General features: G+C 38.7%; 1 protein-coding gene across 8 annotated transcripts in view; it reads left to right on the top strand.

The window, feature by feature from the left end:
- The first annotated feature begins 4,581 nt into the window (after positions 1 to 4,581).
- Positions 4,582 to 16,401, top strand: part of prrc2c.L (proline-rich coiled-coil 2C L homeolog) — a 76,211-nt gene continuing 64,391 nt past the window's right edge. For 4 of the 8 annotated variants that reach the window (XM_018258615.2, XM_018258616.2, XM_018258613.2 and 1 more), the window contains exons 1-3: positions 4,722 to 4,967; positions 15,554 to 15,727; positions 15,985 to 16,162. In XM_018258615.2, the coding sequence (XP_018114104.1) occupies positions 15,616 to 15,727; positions 15,985 to 16,162 (290 nt within the window). In that variant the 5' untranslated portion in view covers positions 4,722 to 4,967; positions 15,554 to 15,615. Of the gene's footprint in view, positions 4,968 to 5,020; positions 5,259 to 15,553; positions 15,728 to 15,984; positions 16,163 to 16,401 lie in introns of those variants that run through there. The other 4 variants (XM_018258619.2, XM_018258614.2, XM_018258618.2 and 1 more) reach the window with 3 other exon arrangements.

Raw genomic sequence — 16,401 nt, 5'->3', positions numbered from 1 at the left:
GAAACCCCCTAATTGCTCATTGGTCACAGTTGGTTACTGCCCACTTGCAAATTTGCTCATTGCTGACCCCTATAGCTTTAAAATTAAAGTTATTTGATGTGTTGAAATGTGTAAGAGCAGTGCATCAGCTGTGTTCATTCTTCTGCAGATCCAAACGCGTAGACAATAATATGGACGAATAAAGCCCTTTTTATTATCATGTCCTAATACACTGACTTGCCGTGAGTGCTTTCTCTAAGGCAATATGAGATGAATTGGTGCACCGGCCTATGATGAAAGGTGACTGCAGATAAAAGGACTTATATATATATATATATATATATATATATATATATATATATTATTAACATGTATTTATATAGCGCCAACATATTGCGTAGCACTGTAAAGTAAATGTGATTCTACAACTATATCACATGAATTATATACATAGAACATATGGAGTTACATACATCACAATCAATACAGGTACAAAAAGGTGAGGAAGGCCCTATGCATAGGCATACACTCTAAGGGGAAGGGAGTAATACACAAGGTGTGGGAGTGGGCAAGATCGAGAAATGTGGTACTGTATGTGGTGTTGCGTTTGGTAGTTAAGCAGAGTGAGGGGAGGCTTCTCGAAAGAAGTGCGTTTTAAGAGATTTCTTGAAAGCAGAAAGGTTGGGAGAAAGTTGAACAGACCGTGGGAGAGCGTTCCAGAGGAGGGGTGCAGCCCTTGCAAAGTCTTGAATGCGAGCATGTGAGGAGGTAATGAGAGAAGAGTTGAGTAGCAGGTCAGTAGAGGAGCGTAGTAAGCAGTTGGGTGAGTATATAGAGATGAGTTCAGAGATGTAGGGTGGGGCAGAGTTATGAAGTGCTTTGAAAGTCAGTGTCATTAATTTGAATTTGATTCTGAAAGGTAACGGAAGCCAGTGCAGGGATTGACAGAATGGCGAGGCAGAGGAGGAGCGGTTGCTGAGTTATATGAGCCTCGCAGCAGTGTTCATTATGGACTGGATAGGTGACAGTCTCTGGAAGGCCAATTAAAAGAGAGTATATACTGTTATAATGCAGTATACAAAGCAGTGTGTTTGCTTCAGAAAGACTAGTATAGTTTATATAAACAAGCTGATGTGTAGCCATTCAAGCTGGAAAAAAAGGAGAAAAGGCACAGGTTACATAGCACAACAGATACATCCTATCCAATGCAATGGTTTTTTTATCTGTTATCTGCTATGTAACCTGTGCTTTTCCTTTTTTTTTCCAGCTTGAATGGCTGCTCACATGGCTACATAACAGCTTGTTTATATAAACTATAGTAGTGTTTCTGAAGCAAACACACCAGTTTTACCAGTGCAGGGCAACAGTACATTATATTTCAATTACTTTGATACACTTTCAGTTCTTTGTTTTTTATGCGGGACCAATCCTACCAACCCATGTAGAGTTTGGCAGAGAGCCCAGAATAGATACTTAGATCTGCTTATCTTAGATTGTTACAAAAGTATCTCTTAGGAGAACTTAGACTCACAGTTTAAAGGGCAATTCACCTTTATTAGCAAAACTGTAATAAAACAAAAAAAAAAACAGAAATCTGTTCAAACTTTCATAACCTGCTAAATTTTGTAAAATGGACATGGTAATTAGGGGGTCACAAAAAATGGGCATGGTCAAAAATGTTCACCGCTCCACACGGCAAATCTTTTGGTACCCTTTTTTTATTTTCAAAATGTTGGTAGGTATGGTTTGATAAATGGCTTGTATCTTTCATATAGGGATTTTTAACTAAAGCTTGGAGACTGCAATCATTCCAACCCCTTGAATTCTTGACTAAACTTGGTTAAGGGGTAGTATAACTAGTGGTTTCTTGGAAATTAATGCTTTCCTGAGTGTTATCTGTAGTGATAACTAAGCTACCGCCATTATTAATTTGGCAGTTAGTAATATATGGATTTGATTTTGAATCATTTAAAGCATTTGTTTCTTGATTACTTACAACGGCTGGTAGAGTGTTTCCTGTTCATCTTAAGAGATTTCTCCTAAATTTTAAAGGAATTGTTCAGTGTAAAAATAAAAATTGGGTAAATAGATAGGCTATGCAAAATAAAAAATGTCTCTAATATAGTTGGTTAGCCAAAAATGTAATGTATAAAGGCTGGAGTGACTGAATGTGTAACATAATAGCCAGAACACTACTTACTGTATTTCAGCTCTCTTGGTTTACATTTACTGGTTACCCTGGTTACCAGGCAGTAACCAATCAGAGACTTGAGAGGGGCCACATGGGTCATATCTGTTGCTTTTGAATCTGAGCTGAATGCTGAGGATCAATTGCAAAATCAGTGAACAGAAATGTACCATGTGCCCCCCCCCCTTCAAGTAGCTGACTAACTCAGAGTTAGAGAGCTGAAAAGCAGGAAGTAGTGTTCTGGCTATTATGTTAGACATCCAGTCACTCCAGCCTTTAAACATTACATTTTTGGCTAAATAACTATATTAGAAACATTTTTTATTTTGAACAGCCTATCTATTTATAGTTTTTATTTTCACACTGAACTGTTCCTTTAAAAGTTGTCCATAGTAGAATGACTAAATTGTATAGGGAATAATGTAAAGGCAGTTCTTTTACCCAAATAAAGCTTAGCAATAGATTCATGGTTACATTTTTAATCACATTCTTATTAATCAGTGATTGTAAATCATTAATGAAAGTTGTTTAAAAGACATAGGCCAATTACAGTTGTCTACTTGAATCAAGGCCATAAGTCAATACTTGTCTTGCATGGGATTATGTATGTGTGTGTATATATATATATATATATATATATATATATATATATATATATATATATATATATATATATATATATATATATATAGCGGCATGTAAGGGCCGCACACCATGACAAAATGGACGAAACCTGGGTGCACATGCATCAAAAATTCATAGAGGATTTTTAAAACATAACAACCGAAGATAAAAAAGAAAACAAAGTAAAAAAGAAAAAAGTGAAAAAAGTTTATTAATCCATTAATAATGGATTAATAAACTTTTTCTTTTTTATCTTCGGTTGTTATGTTTCAAAAATCCTGTGAGTGCCATCACTCTATATATATGTATATATACATATTTATATCTGTGTAAAATTAAAAGGGTTACTACAAAATGTACACACACATAAAACTTGGATACAGAGCTATGTATAGTAAATGTCAATTTGTGCCATGCTATAAACCTCTAGTGACCAAACCGAGGTATATAATATTTCTCAAAAAGTTTCATAAGCATGCTCTTTAGTTAAAAAAACGTTTTTATGGCATCATCTTAAAACATCAAAACAACCCCACAAGGCTTCCTGTGGGGTTGTTTTGATGTTTTAATATGATGGAATGAAAACATTTTTTTAACTAAAGAACATGCTTATGAAAGTTTTTGAGAATTATTGCTAAAAAACTTGTCTCAATATGTAGGGCACTGCCTCGAAAATGGATACTTTGAGACTAACTTCTTAGAGAACAAATCTTAAATCAGTGTGTTGATGAAGTGCACCCCCGACCGGTCTCTGTAGGCCTGCAGAATGAGCTGATCATTAGCCCCCAGGCCAGTGATTAGATTGGCCAGATTCGGTTCTGCACATGTGCAGTCTAATTGAGCAAAGAGATCCTGTGGATCTATATTTGTAAATGTTGCCTTGATTGTAAGGTGGCGTCTAATACCCTATTCCATTTAAGCAGTGGGTAAATTTCCTTCATAATCTACGTGTTCATTTCACAGACTATAAATCAAGAGGTGAAAAGAGTTCTACTTAATATGTCATGACTCCCCCCCTCCTCCACCCTTACTCAAATGTGGGGCCAGTCTATTTTCCTGCACCTATACGACTGTATGCAGTTCCTGGTACATTCTCATATACAAATTCCAAATTAAAGTGAATGGGACTTCTGTGGATCAGGGAATAGGCAGATCCAAAGTGTGGACTAAAAGGACCCATTTTTGCATATGAAATGTATTGGAGGCTTGTGTAGTTTCACCTCCATTGTCATGTATAAATCACAACACAAGGCCCTTCCACCCTGCACATCTGCCAGCTTCTATTCAGCTCCCTCACTATTATTGACAATTCCACTGACACTGGTTTCTTTCAGGATGTTCTAAGCATTTAATACATTTCCAGTGTTAATTCATTTATTCGAATCTTCAGAAACCCCATCGCTCAAAGAATAAATGCCTTCTGTATAGCTCTCCTTTTACGCCACAGACACTAACAATACAAAACTACTCCCCCGACATATTTTAAACGAGAAAACTGCTCTTTGTCCATTGCCATTTACAGCAGGCCTAAGGCTCAGGCATAGGACTAGAAAATCAGCACTGATGTGGCAGGAATATTGTGCAGCCTTCCATAATCTTATTAAAAATGAATGATTTTGGCTTAAAAATTATGTGATAAAGTCTTAAACGTGTCAATTCTTTCGACGTGCGTTACACCACTATACATCAACAATTATTCTATTGTATGGAAAACAAAGCCCAAACTAAAAATGTCTGTGTGCGGCTTTTCTGGGAGGGCGCGTCCAGCCTACCCCCTTCCACTGCAGTATATTTTTCCAATGTGCGCCATTTCTAGGTCTGGCAAATTGAACCCAGCGTCTCATAGCACGCTAACACGTATGCGTGGTGACGTCAGTCGTTGGCGGTCGGCCATCTTTTCTGGCGCCGGTGGTACGGTGGTGTGGTAAGTGTGCTGTGGGGCATAATAGCGGGAATACCAGGCGACAAGTGGGTCCTGTGTGGATGGTTTGGCATATTTCTGGGTATGGTGCACATTAAGCACACTTGCTACAATATATAATCGCGTAGGGGCACGTTATACGACGACCGTTTCCGATAGCGTCATAACTGTGCGCCGGTGTCACCGCCATTCACTCCGCTGCCGGGAAGCGACCCATCAGCCCCATTCTCTGTGGAAACGACGCTTCCTGCTCAGGTGAGATGGGGAGCCTGACGGAGAGGATAATCTCTTCCCTTTTCTGAGAAAACAATGAGCCTTAAGCATTTATTCAATTCAGTGCTGCTGTCTGCCTCTATACAGTCACAGGCCTCAGTTTTACCGGGGATTGACTAAATTACCATCGGAGGTGGTTTGGAGGGTTTTAACCAGTGATGTGCGACCTGCAGCTGCTGTTGAACTCCGGCACGAAGTAGTTAATGCGATATGAAGATGTGTCGGTGTTGTACATTGGTATCTGGTGAGCTGCAGGTTGCACAGCACGTAGTGGTTAGTAGAGCTCGGGATGGCTGTATATACGCTGTATTGTCCAGCATTAGCGTGTCTGGGTACCATCTGTGTACCGAGTTGCGTCGCTCTTGCTTGCAATTTTAACTGTGCCTATATAGATGGGGAATGGTAGTTAACCTTTTAATTGTTTTTTTTTTAACCAAGATTTACACCGTGGTATTTATTCTAAGCCATTTCCAATGTGTCATTTTTTTTTTTTACATTATTTACAGTAATCTGTGTTGTGTAGCTGTCAGGCTTGGAGCTTTTACATTCATCTCTGCTAGGGTTTAATTATCCCATAAGTCAGAATAGAAGAAGAGGAGCACAGAGTCCACAAGTACAAGCAATAAAACACTTTTTCTTCCCCCCCTAGAGTAAAGAAAATACATAGGCCCATCTGTATCATTATAACATTTAAAGGTCCAGTTCCTTTAAAAATAAAGAATTGTGGGTGCACTATAATGTATCTAATTCCATGTAGCAGAAGTGCAGTGAGAGCTGCTAGATATTTTAGATCAGGACTCCATCCAACATTTTGATGGATACTTCATTAAAGTCGTGGTTCACCTTTACATTAACTTGTAATATGTTAAATGGCCTATTCTTAGCAACAGTTCAGTTGGTCTTCTATTGTGTAGTTTTTTGTTTTTTTTATTTGGTGCCTCTTTCCAGCTATCAAACTTGGTTCACTGCAGCCATAAGCAATTGTTTTGTGCGGCTACAATTTTATTGTTACTACATATGTTACTACATATGTTTTTATGTGAAGAAAATCTGCTACTATTATACCTTTACCCACACCTATGCAAATTGATACTCTAAATAACTATGTGGCAGTTTAATAGTAAACCAAAGAAAATTCACTGGCACACAGGTACAGCTAGCAGGGTAAACCCTTGCTAATTTATTAAATGGTTTGCAGCATGCAAAGGGGGTTACCCCCGAAACGTTGCATGCTGCAAACCATTTAATAAATTAGCAAGGGTTTACCCTGCTAGCTGTACCTGTGTGCCAGTGAATTTTCTTTGGATCCGTCATTTCAAGGTGGGACGCCGATTCCGCCATTGCTGTGCACCAGGGATTATCTTCAATTGAAGGCCAGGGTGTGCGAGAGCAACTCGCTAATTTTGCTGTTTAATAGTAAAGGCATAATAGTAGCAGATTTCAGTGACCTATTGTAAGAACCTGATTTAAGCGGGGTACTTTTTTCTTTCTTCATATCTTTTTATGTAGTCACTCTCCTGGTCATATTCAAGTTTCTTATTCAAACCATTGCCTGGTTGTTAAGGTGATTTGAACCCTGGCAACTAGATAGCTGTTGAAATTCCAAATTGGTGAGTTAAAAAAGCTTTCAATAACCACAAATAATAATAAATGGCCAATTGCAGATTGTCTGACTATCACTCTCCATTATACTGAAAATTAATTTAAAGTTTAAAGATATTTGTGCTTCTATGGCCAACTTAAAAAGCAGTAGGGATACCCAAAATAATCATTACAGACGTGCTTGTGGTCCATATTTCAAGCTGCAGCTTTGATTTGAGTGCTAATTTGCATGGAAAAGAGGAAATTGGGAACTTTACAGCTATGCATCTCACTGTAAGAAAAGCAGATTCATATAAATTGGGAGTATTGCTAGAAAAATCCAAACAAAAGGGCTTAATCACTGCACTTAACGTAGATGATTTCCATCTGCAACCAAATAACCCAGTTGTTCTTGTAATCTGGTTATTTTAACTCACACTATCTTTTAACAGGTGCCATGAGTTAGGTAGTTTTTTCCTGTACTCTCTCTTTAGCATTTTATCTTAAATTTCATACATGGAGATTATCTTTTTGTAGCTAGCCAAAATTGTGGGGGTGGGACGTAATGGATGACTAGCCAGCTACCAGAAACAGCTGCTATTGACTATGTGTGCATAATCCTTAGCATCTGCTGACGAAATCTGTTAGGGGCGTGCTCAGATTTTGGAAAGTTGTACCCAGAGACAATTCCCTCATGCAGAGAGGTATATGTGTGTAGGATGTATATAGAGATGATACATCATATGCACACAAACACAATTTATTTAATTTGAATTATTCTTTATAAAATAGCCTTGTTAAAAATCTCAATCTGTACTCTCTTTATCTTGTGGTATCCAAATGAGTGGAATGAGACCTTAGGCTGTAAGTACCCTATGCAGTTTCCTTGGTTAGGGACAGCCCTAGATTAAATTCTCGTAATATGTTTGTGTGCAAATTTTGTTTCTTTGACATAATTTAATCTGGCCTTCAAAAAAAAGTTGGGTGATATGGAATGTTTCAATAAATGCACTTAGGTATTGTGTATTTTAAGGAAGTGTACATAATCCATGGTCAGCCATTGGCCTCCATTTCTGCATTGCCCTGTGCAGTTAAACTCAAGGGTCTAGCCCTGAGTTTAAAGGACCAGTAACATCAACATTTTTTTTAAAAAAAATTGTTAGTTTACAACGAAAAACAAACACCAAGAAAAAAATATACTTTAAAATTACAAGTCTTTATTAAGAAATAACTTAACAAAACTCCACTTCCTGCAGCACTCGATTTCTCCACCCTGGCTATTCACTGGGAAGGCCCGGGATAGCGCTCACACAGGCCAAGGCATGAGCTTCTTACCTGGGAGAGATGGCTAGCGGCAGCTCCGGCTCAGCCCAGTCCTCTCAACCTTCTGAAGCAGCATCGCAGCCGCACTGGGACAGGTTCTGGGAGAGTGAAGCGGAACCTCCAGCCCCTTAACTGCAGTCACGGCACGAATAAGTGGGATTTATTGGGCTGCATGTGGATGGAGATCTGGCGAGACGGAGACTTGCCCAGTTGCATGGAGTTTATTGTGTGCGCGCTGTGATCTGCTTGTGAATAGTTTATGGTGCTGCTGTGCGCTGGAGAAGCCGCACTCCAAACCCGGTGGGAAAAGTTTTCTCCTGCTACCGCTTACATCTGCTAAGATGCAGCTGCCAAGTAGCAGATGTAAGCGGCAGCAGGAGAAAACTTTTCACACCGGGATTGGATGGAGTGCGGCTGTATGTGTGCTCCACTGGGTGGCAGGTATCTGTCACTATACTTTACTTGGAACTTATGTATCGCTTCTCCAGCGCACAGCAGCACCATAAACTATTCACAAGCGGATCCCAGCATGCACACAATAAACTCCATGCATCCCGGCAAGTCTCCGTCTCGCCAGGTCTCCATCCACATGCAGCCCAATAAAACCCACTTATTCATGCTGTGACTGCAGCTAAGGGGCTTGAGGTGTATGCAGACATGCCTGTACACAATATGCCCGCTTCACTCTCCCAGAACCTGTCCCAATGCGGCTGCGATGCTTCAGAAGGTTGAGAGGACTGGGCTGAGCCGGAGCCGCCACTAGCCATCTCTCCCAGGGAAGAAGCTCATGCCTTGGCCTGTGTGAGCGCTATCCCAGGGGCTTCCCAGCCGCATGCTGTCAGTGAATAGCAAGGGTGGTGAAATCAAGTGCTGCAGGATGGATGGTGCCGTATCACCTTTTTTGAAGAGGACAGGAAGTGGAGTTTTGGTAAGTTATTTCTTAATAAAGACTAGTGATTTTAAAGTATATTTTTTTTCTTGGTGTTTGTTTTTCGTTGCAAACGAACAAATTTCTTTAAATTTTTTTTGATGTTACTTGTCCTTTAAAGCCTTCTATTCAGTAATTTGTGTCTTGTGTAGAAATGTATCCCTCCTTTCAGGATGGTTGTTATTGTCATATGAGTGTGCTTATACATTTTTCAACAGTGGATAAGAGCAAATAAAAGGTTGGTTAAATTGTTCCATATGGATTATTTGGTCAAATCCACAAATTATTTATTTATTCAGTGCACTGCTCATAACCTGTTAATACAGCTACTTGTGTCCACTCAGCCTATAGCTTTTGCCTTAAAATTGTCAAGGTATGACTATATTCGCCTATTGTAGAGATGTCGCAAATATTTAGATACATATTATTCTATTTTTTCTGTCTTGCATTCTCTACTGTACCTTTAAGGGCTGTATAATCACAGCTACCTGCATGTATATGTGGGGATGGCCTTTCTAATAAAACATATCTAAAGCTGGCCATAGACGCAATGATCCGATCGTACGAATCGTGGATTCGTACGATTTTCGGACCTTGTGTGGAGAGTCCCGACATTTTTCGTCCTGCGGAGATCGGTCGTTTGGTCGATCGGGCAGGTTAGAAAATTCTGTCAGCTGCCGATAATATCTCTGCATGTATTGCCGATCGTACAATTTTCAGAGGGAGACTGTCACTATCTTTGTCAGTCATAACTTTCGTACGATTGCTGTCAGGGGCAGACCATCGGCTGATCTGTTCTTTTAATACTTTATTTGATGGGAATGGTAACACTTTGATCTGAATGGTTAGTGGAGGGTCGGGAGACGGGAAAGTCTGATCGTATGTTGATTCGTACGTTCGTACGCAAGAGTTTTAACGGCTACTCTCATGATGACATATGTTAATCACTGAAACTCCAATTGACCTACCCCTCCAAAAACTAGCACCACTGCAAACGCCAGTTTCATAAAGTTAAACTTGCCAACTGCTCTTCCTCTGCCATGCTACTGTTCCAATCCCTTAAATGAAGTTAAACCAAAAAATATTGATGTAAACTTAGTAAGGTTTCATTTCTTCGCACTTTTTAAATAGAAAATGAATGTAAATTACACATGGTTTCTGAGATATTTTGATTTTTAAACTGCTAATACCAGGTTTTTGGCTCAACTGAGAGTTTGCAACTCTAGGGTTAGCTGAATCCAGCAAATTCACAGACAGTGACCGATAGTGCTGGCCTTCAAAAATTAGGAATGCACCAAATCCAGGATTCTGTTAGAGATTCGGCCAGGATTCAGTCTTTTTCAGCAGGACTTTGCCAAATCGTCATGCCTGGCTGAACCAAATCCTAATTTATATATGTAAATTAGGGTTGGAAAGGGAAGTCACTTAAGGGTTGGTTCACTTTCAAACCACAGGTTGTTTTCAGATAACCAACCCTGTAAACTGTTCTAAATGGATACATTTAGTTGATACATTTCTTATCTGTGTCCCTGCTGAGCAGAATCTCTGCGTTCTATTACAGGCAGATGTTAGAATTGATACAATAGTTGCTAATACTCCAGAGATGCTGCTGAGAAATGTATCAACTAAATGTTTTAATTTAAATTGTAACTGTTTACAGTTTGCGCCTGAATTTCTGAGCTGCAAGAATCAAACACCAGACAGGAACATTCAACTGTAAACTTAGATTTTGGAAAAAACGTAAAAAATAAATAATGGACAGTAATTGAAAGTCTTTTTTTCTGGGGAACAATCTAAAAACAACTGAATTGAAAAAAAAGTGTTTGGAAGGTGAACAACCCCTTTAAACAAGGAAGTAAAACATGTTTTTCCACCTTTTCCCTTCCAATCCCTAATTTCCATATTTATAACTCCTTTACCCATGTTCCATGCTGAAGTGATCATTTCTAGTACCTCTGCTTTCCGTATAATCTCTGCACAGCCCAAAATGAAAAGCAGACATCTCATGTTTTCATGTCCTAGAATCTATCACTTTAACATGAAACAAGGTTAGGGTGGGATTGAATGACTGCCAGTGTAAGGGGGGGGGGGTTCATGCCATTCAGAGGCAGGTTTTTGTTTGGTGAGTGCTCCTCTATGATAGATACTTACACACACGCGCGCGCACTCGCCAAACAAAAACACAGCATGACTATATATACACGCATCCATCTTCCTGGTCCTCGGTAAGTTGACTGAGAGATTGGTATTTCGGCGCATGTGCATTTGGAGCAGTTTGCGACAACTGCGTATGCGCGGAATTACACGGAAATTGCCGATCTCCTAGTCATCTTACCCAGGACCCGGAAGATGGATGTGTGGAACTCCGAGGGGTAAGTATAAAGTATGGGGCATTTCCCTGAAGGGGCAGTTAGCCTGGGAGGAGGAGGCAGGGAGGTCTACCTGGGGTGGGGGGTACTCGGGTTTTTTACAAATGGGTTGAATTCTCCTTTAAAAATACATTTCTGAGATGTGGTATAAATTACATATTTAGCAGATTGACTCACAATTCAAACCCATACTCGGTAATCATTTCAATCAGCCTTCTGTCCGGGGGAGCTTTAGGTTGCGCAACGATCTCCAAATATCTTTTTCCTCTTCACCTTTTGTTTATGCTTTCTTTTGTCTTTGCTGTTTGTAGAGAGTAATGCTGACTTGCATATGAGCATCCATATTCAAGGTCCCAGTAAGGGTTGAATGTATTGCAGTACCAGCAGCTATCACAGGCTTTGTGCCATCTGTTTTATATGCACGCTACAGTGTTTCAAGCAGAGGTAATGGAAGGCAAAGAGGATTATTTAGTGAAATACAATGTCGCAAAAATCGACACTTTTCTCAACTTGATCCTTAGAGTAATAAATACATATTTAGAAATTTTATCTCTGTCCTGCGAACATGGATCGTGTTAGATTGTAGTAAAACATTTAATAAAGATATAGGGATACATTGTATCAGTTATTTAGCTAAAGTTTCAAAAATGTTTGGGGCATCAAATACAATTACTGCAAATATCATCTTATTTTGTGAGCCTCTTGGAGAGAAAATAGTAAAATGGGCTTCAGTTAAGTCCCTCCACCTCCATGCAGTCTGGTATTGACTGCATTAACATTTTAACTTTAGCCTCAGTTCTACAATGCAATTTATTATAATGTATTTTTGTTTAACAGATACAATTCATTGTCAGGTTTTAACCCTAAAATACCAATACATTTTTGAAGATGTCAAAGTAAATGTTTGATGTATGTTTAAATGGGAGTTTCTATCACTGTGCTCATTTGAGTTATAGACTTGCATATATCTACCAATTCTTGTACATTTAAAGGGCATGTAAAGTCTAAAATAGAATAAGGCTAGAAATTATGTATTTTGTATACTAAATATAAACATGAAATTACTGCACCACGAGCCTAATCAAACAAATAATTTATGCTTTCAAAGTTGGCTACATGGGGTCACCAACTTGTAACTTGGTTAAACATCTTTGCAAGACCAAGACTGTGCACATGCTCAGTGTGGTCTGGGCTGCTTATGGATCGTCATAAACAAAGCTGCTTGAGTTCTGCATGGCTGGGGAGTAGCAGATGCCTGAGAAAACCCCCCTTTGCACCAACAGGGACACCATTCCCACAACATGTGCTGCAACCTGCATGTCATTTGCCAGAACTGACACAGATGTGTTTGTGGCATCTCACAGCAGTTGCTGCAGATGTGATCACTTTTACACTGGATTTCTGGGGAAAAAACTTGCAATGTGGATGGAAAACATGGACATTGGCACAACGACAATCTGGGCTGCATTCCTAGTTTCCTCAAGAGGCTACTTCACATCTGCCACGAAATGGATTAGACGAGTGTTTTCCCACCTTCAATTCACATTACTACTGGTGGGAAGGAAACTAGAGCCGTTTTGTTGCCGCAGTAGAGCAGTGTGTGACAATGTCCCATACACCTTAGCCCTAAAGATCTCAAAAGAACTCAAATGCAATGCTTAAAATGTCCAAGCGCACCTTTTGTGCTGTTACCTTAAAGGGCATGCAAATTTGATTTTACTGGGGGGCAAAAATGGTGTTTTTCTTTGTCTAGTGCTCCTGTTAGAGAGAACTGCACTGGCTTAAGGAAAAACACGAATTGTATCCGCTTCAGTGGTGAGCAAATTCTTGATGCATGCAAAATGGGGTAAATCTGGAATCACTCTACAGCACATGCACAAGGGATGCCTGGGATGCTGCTAAAAACTAAAATGCCGGTACAGCACGCAGCGAACGTTTTTCGCTTTTTTTTTCTAACTGGAGCACCTGCCTAGGGCAAGGACCACATCAAGGAACTGATGGTGTCCTCGATCTGGGATGAAAACCATACCTTCCTGATCAACATCTGTCCGATTAAAAAAAAAAAAAAGAAAATTGGCCCATACATAAGCAGATAAGGTGGAAACTTGGTCTAAAGGATTTGAATCATCATCTTTGATCTGCCCGTGTGTAGCCACCTTTAGTCCATATCTAACTCTGGTATCATGACCTAACCCACACTACTTTCAATACTAAGAACTAGGTTCTCATTGAAAGTACAGCTTTGCTTCCTTACAGTAAGTATTCATATGGTTCCATGGCTAGACCAGTATTTCAAAGTGTCTATTAAATCCAATGATCAACTACCCCTATGTTCAGAATAGTGGCATAAGCTATTTAGTTTGATAACAGCTTGTGAGATGATACATTGGTCTCCTGAATAAATATTTTTGAGAACTAAGTCATGTGAGTACAAATCCAGTTGCAATACAGTCCTATACCCAGTTAAAGAAACTGTTCATTGTGTGCACCCCCTCATTAGTATAAAACATAATAATCCATAAATATTTCTTTCTAGTCAAGTATCTGCAGCATAAGACCTATTCATTGAGTTCATGTTCTATCACAAAGCTTCAATAGTTGCTTTTTTGTGTGTCCTAGACCTACATTTAGAAACATTTGTTCTACGCGGCAAGAAATACCAAGGGATGTTGTTGTTAAGGTTTCAGTTTCCTTGGTGTGTTTAAAGTAAATATAATAAACACACACTGATGCTGTGGGCTTTGCTGGGTTTGACTTTCTTGTGGATGGGGGTTTGCTGCAAGCATGTCAAGAGGCAATTTTTCATTTAATCATAAAATGTTTTGCAAAATTATTTTCCCCACTTGTATTAGTTTTTAAGATTATGTACATGTGATATGTCTGTCTTATTCACACGATTTGCATTGTACTTTAATGAAAGGAAAGGTGTGTGTGTATATGTTGCAGAACATTTCTCATCTCCTTGTGTTCCCATGTATTTTATCACTTGTTGCTTGAATGTTTTTGGAACTTGGAAACACATCATGCAGAAGATTTCTGTAGGTTTTAGTGCCGACAGCTTGAGAATTTACATTAAAACAATATATATGCCCATTGGTTTAATTTAAACTTCTACCTTTTTTTCTTGTTGTTGAAGATGTGAGAAAGCTAGCAAGGAATTGTAGTCCTCATCTCTTTGGGATTTAAATATGTTACATTTCAACCTTTGCTTAAGCCACCCTTAAAGAGATACTGACACCAGAAATTACATTTTTTTTTTTGTCCCTATCATAATATTGCCTTTGAACGCTAGTTATAACTTCGTCATAAAGTATTTGCACAATGCTTTTACATTACCTGTCTGATGCCTCCTGTTCCTGTATGAGGGGGCTGCCATATTTGTGCAGCAGCAGTTTCGCTTACTTACTTAAAAAACAAACCTCGGCAACATGACCTATAGGTAACTTTCATATTTTAAAAAGTAGTTTTTTACTGTCAGTATCTCTTTAAATGTTTGTAAATCCAAATAGTGAGAAATGTGTACATTTTCTGATCCAAGTTTATTTATTAAGATGCAAGATCTTTTGTTAACATGGCATTTTGACAGTGCTCCTAGCCCTAGCCTAGATGAGTACATGTCCCCTTTAATGCAGCCATGCAGGTTGACCTACTTGTATCCTGTGCTTGCCAGTCCAAAATTTACTTGTATAGTCAAATGGACTTGTATAGATCAAAAGGCTACATCAATACAATACCAAATTTTCAAAGCAAACTTTGACAATTGCAACACTGCTTACATTTTATTGTCTTTTCTCTCCTGTATCAGTACAGAGGTAAAGCATCCTATATATGAATACCTATCCCAATAATGAAAAGAGTGCGCACAAATTTTCATAACTGCCACTTTGGCTACTGCATGCACAGAACCTTGTTTGCATTTTCTGTTGTAACAGCCCCTCATCTTAAATTGACGCCAGCAACCACTATATTTTTGGAAATTTTGTATTGTGATGACCTCCACAATAGTGAATATATATATCTCTACTCCTCACTGCAAATATTTGTGTTTAGATTTGCGGTGTGGTGAATGCTTTACATTCAAAAGAAAAGCCATCAAAAGCAACATTGAACTGAAAATGCATTAAAAGTGTATCAGAAATGGCATGAAATATATGTGAATAGTAAAAGTGCTCAGACGTCTAAGCTTGCATCAGTTTATTTTTGTTTGGCTTTAGTTTTTTTGTTTTTTTTGTTTTAATATTGCAGCCCTTTTGTGTTACAGAAATCATAAAAAATTGAGCTCAAATGCAATAAAATAGTCACTAGAAGTTATCTTAAAATATGTGCATTCTAAACATTGACCCTAAATAAAAAATACATTTTATTAGGATCAAACTGGGCCTAAAAAGTGAGGCATCGGCTGTAAAAGACTCGATGAATTTCCTTCGACATGTCGGAGAAGTCAGGCCAGAGTACAAAAGCAAAGGATGGGAAAAAGTATGCAACCCTCAGCCTCTTTAATACATACAAGGGAAAGTCACTAGAAACTCAGAAAACCACAGGTAAGCATTTCCTATTCCTTGAATAGTTTATTCTCATCTTAACTAGACAGTTATAAGGTTTTCTAGATGGTAGACTTTTATTAACTCTTTATTTTGTGTCCTTTTAGTTATTAAACACCGACCTGTAACCTTTTATCAATCCATGTTAAATTGTACATTTTCTGAAAACCCTGTTGTAGTATTGAATGTGTTAATAAAATGTTTCGACTTGTCAACATTCTGACAGTCCACAAAAATTTTTATTCTGTATTTTGCAGTTGCTGCTCGTCATGGACTTCAGAGCCTGGGCAAAGTGGCTGTGTCCCGACGAATGCCCCCCCCTGCAAATTTGCCCAGTCTTAAAGCTGAAAATAAAGGCAACGACCCCAATGTGAACATTGTGCCTAAAGATGGCACAGGCTGGGCCTCAAAACAGGATCCATGTGAAGATGAAAAGTATGTAGTTTAATGGGGTTTTTTTTTCTTGGAAATACAACCTTTATTGTAAACAAATTGTTTGCTTTCTTACCTAGTTTTCTGTTTGCTTTCTTACCTTGTTCTCTCAATGTTTAGTGTCCTTTTTAGTAATGTTACATAGATGAAAGTAATATTTTTATAGATTAGCCCTTCGATGAAAAAATCAGAAGTGGGCGGGCTTGACAGGTCATAATAGTTTTTTCCTTTTTGTAAGTTGG

The sequence above is a fragment of the Xenopus laevis genome, chromosome 4L (assembly GCF_017654675.1).
Source record: "Xenopus laevis strain J_2021 chromosome 4L, Xenopus_laevis_v10.1, whole genome shotgun sequence".
Lineage (NCBI taxonomy): Eukaryota > Metazoa > Chordata > Amphibia > Anura > Pipidae > Xenopus > Xenopus laevis.
Note: the sequence above shows the minus strand (reverse complement) of the source record. Positions and strands in the feature narration are given on the sequence as shown.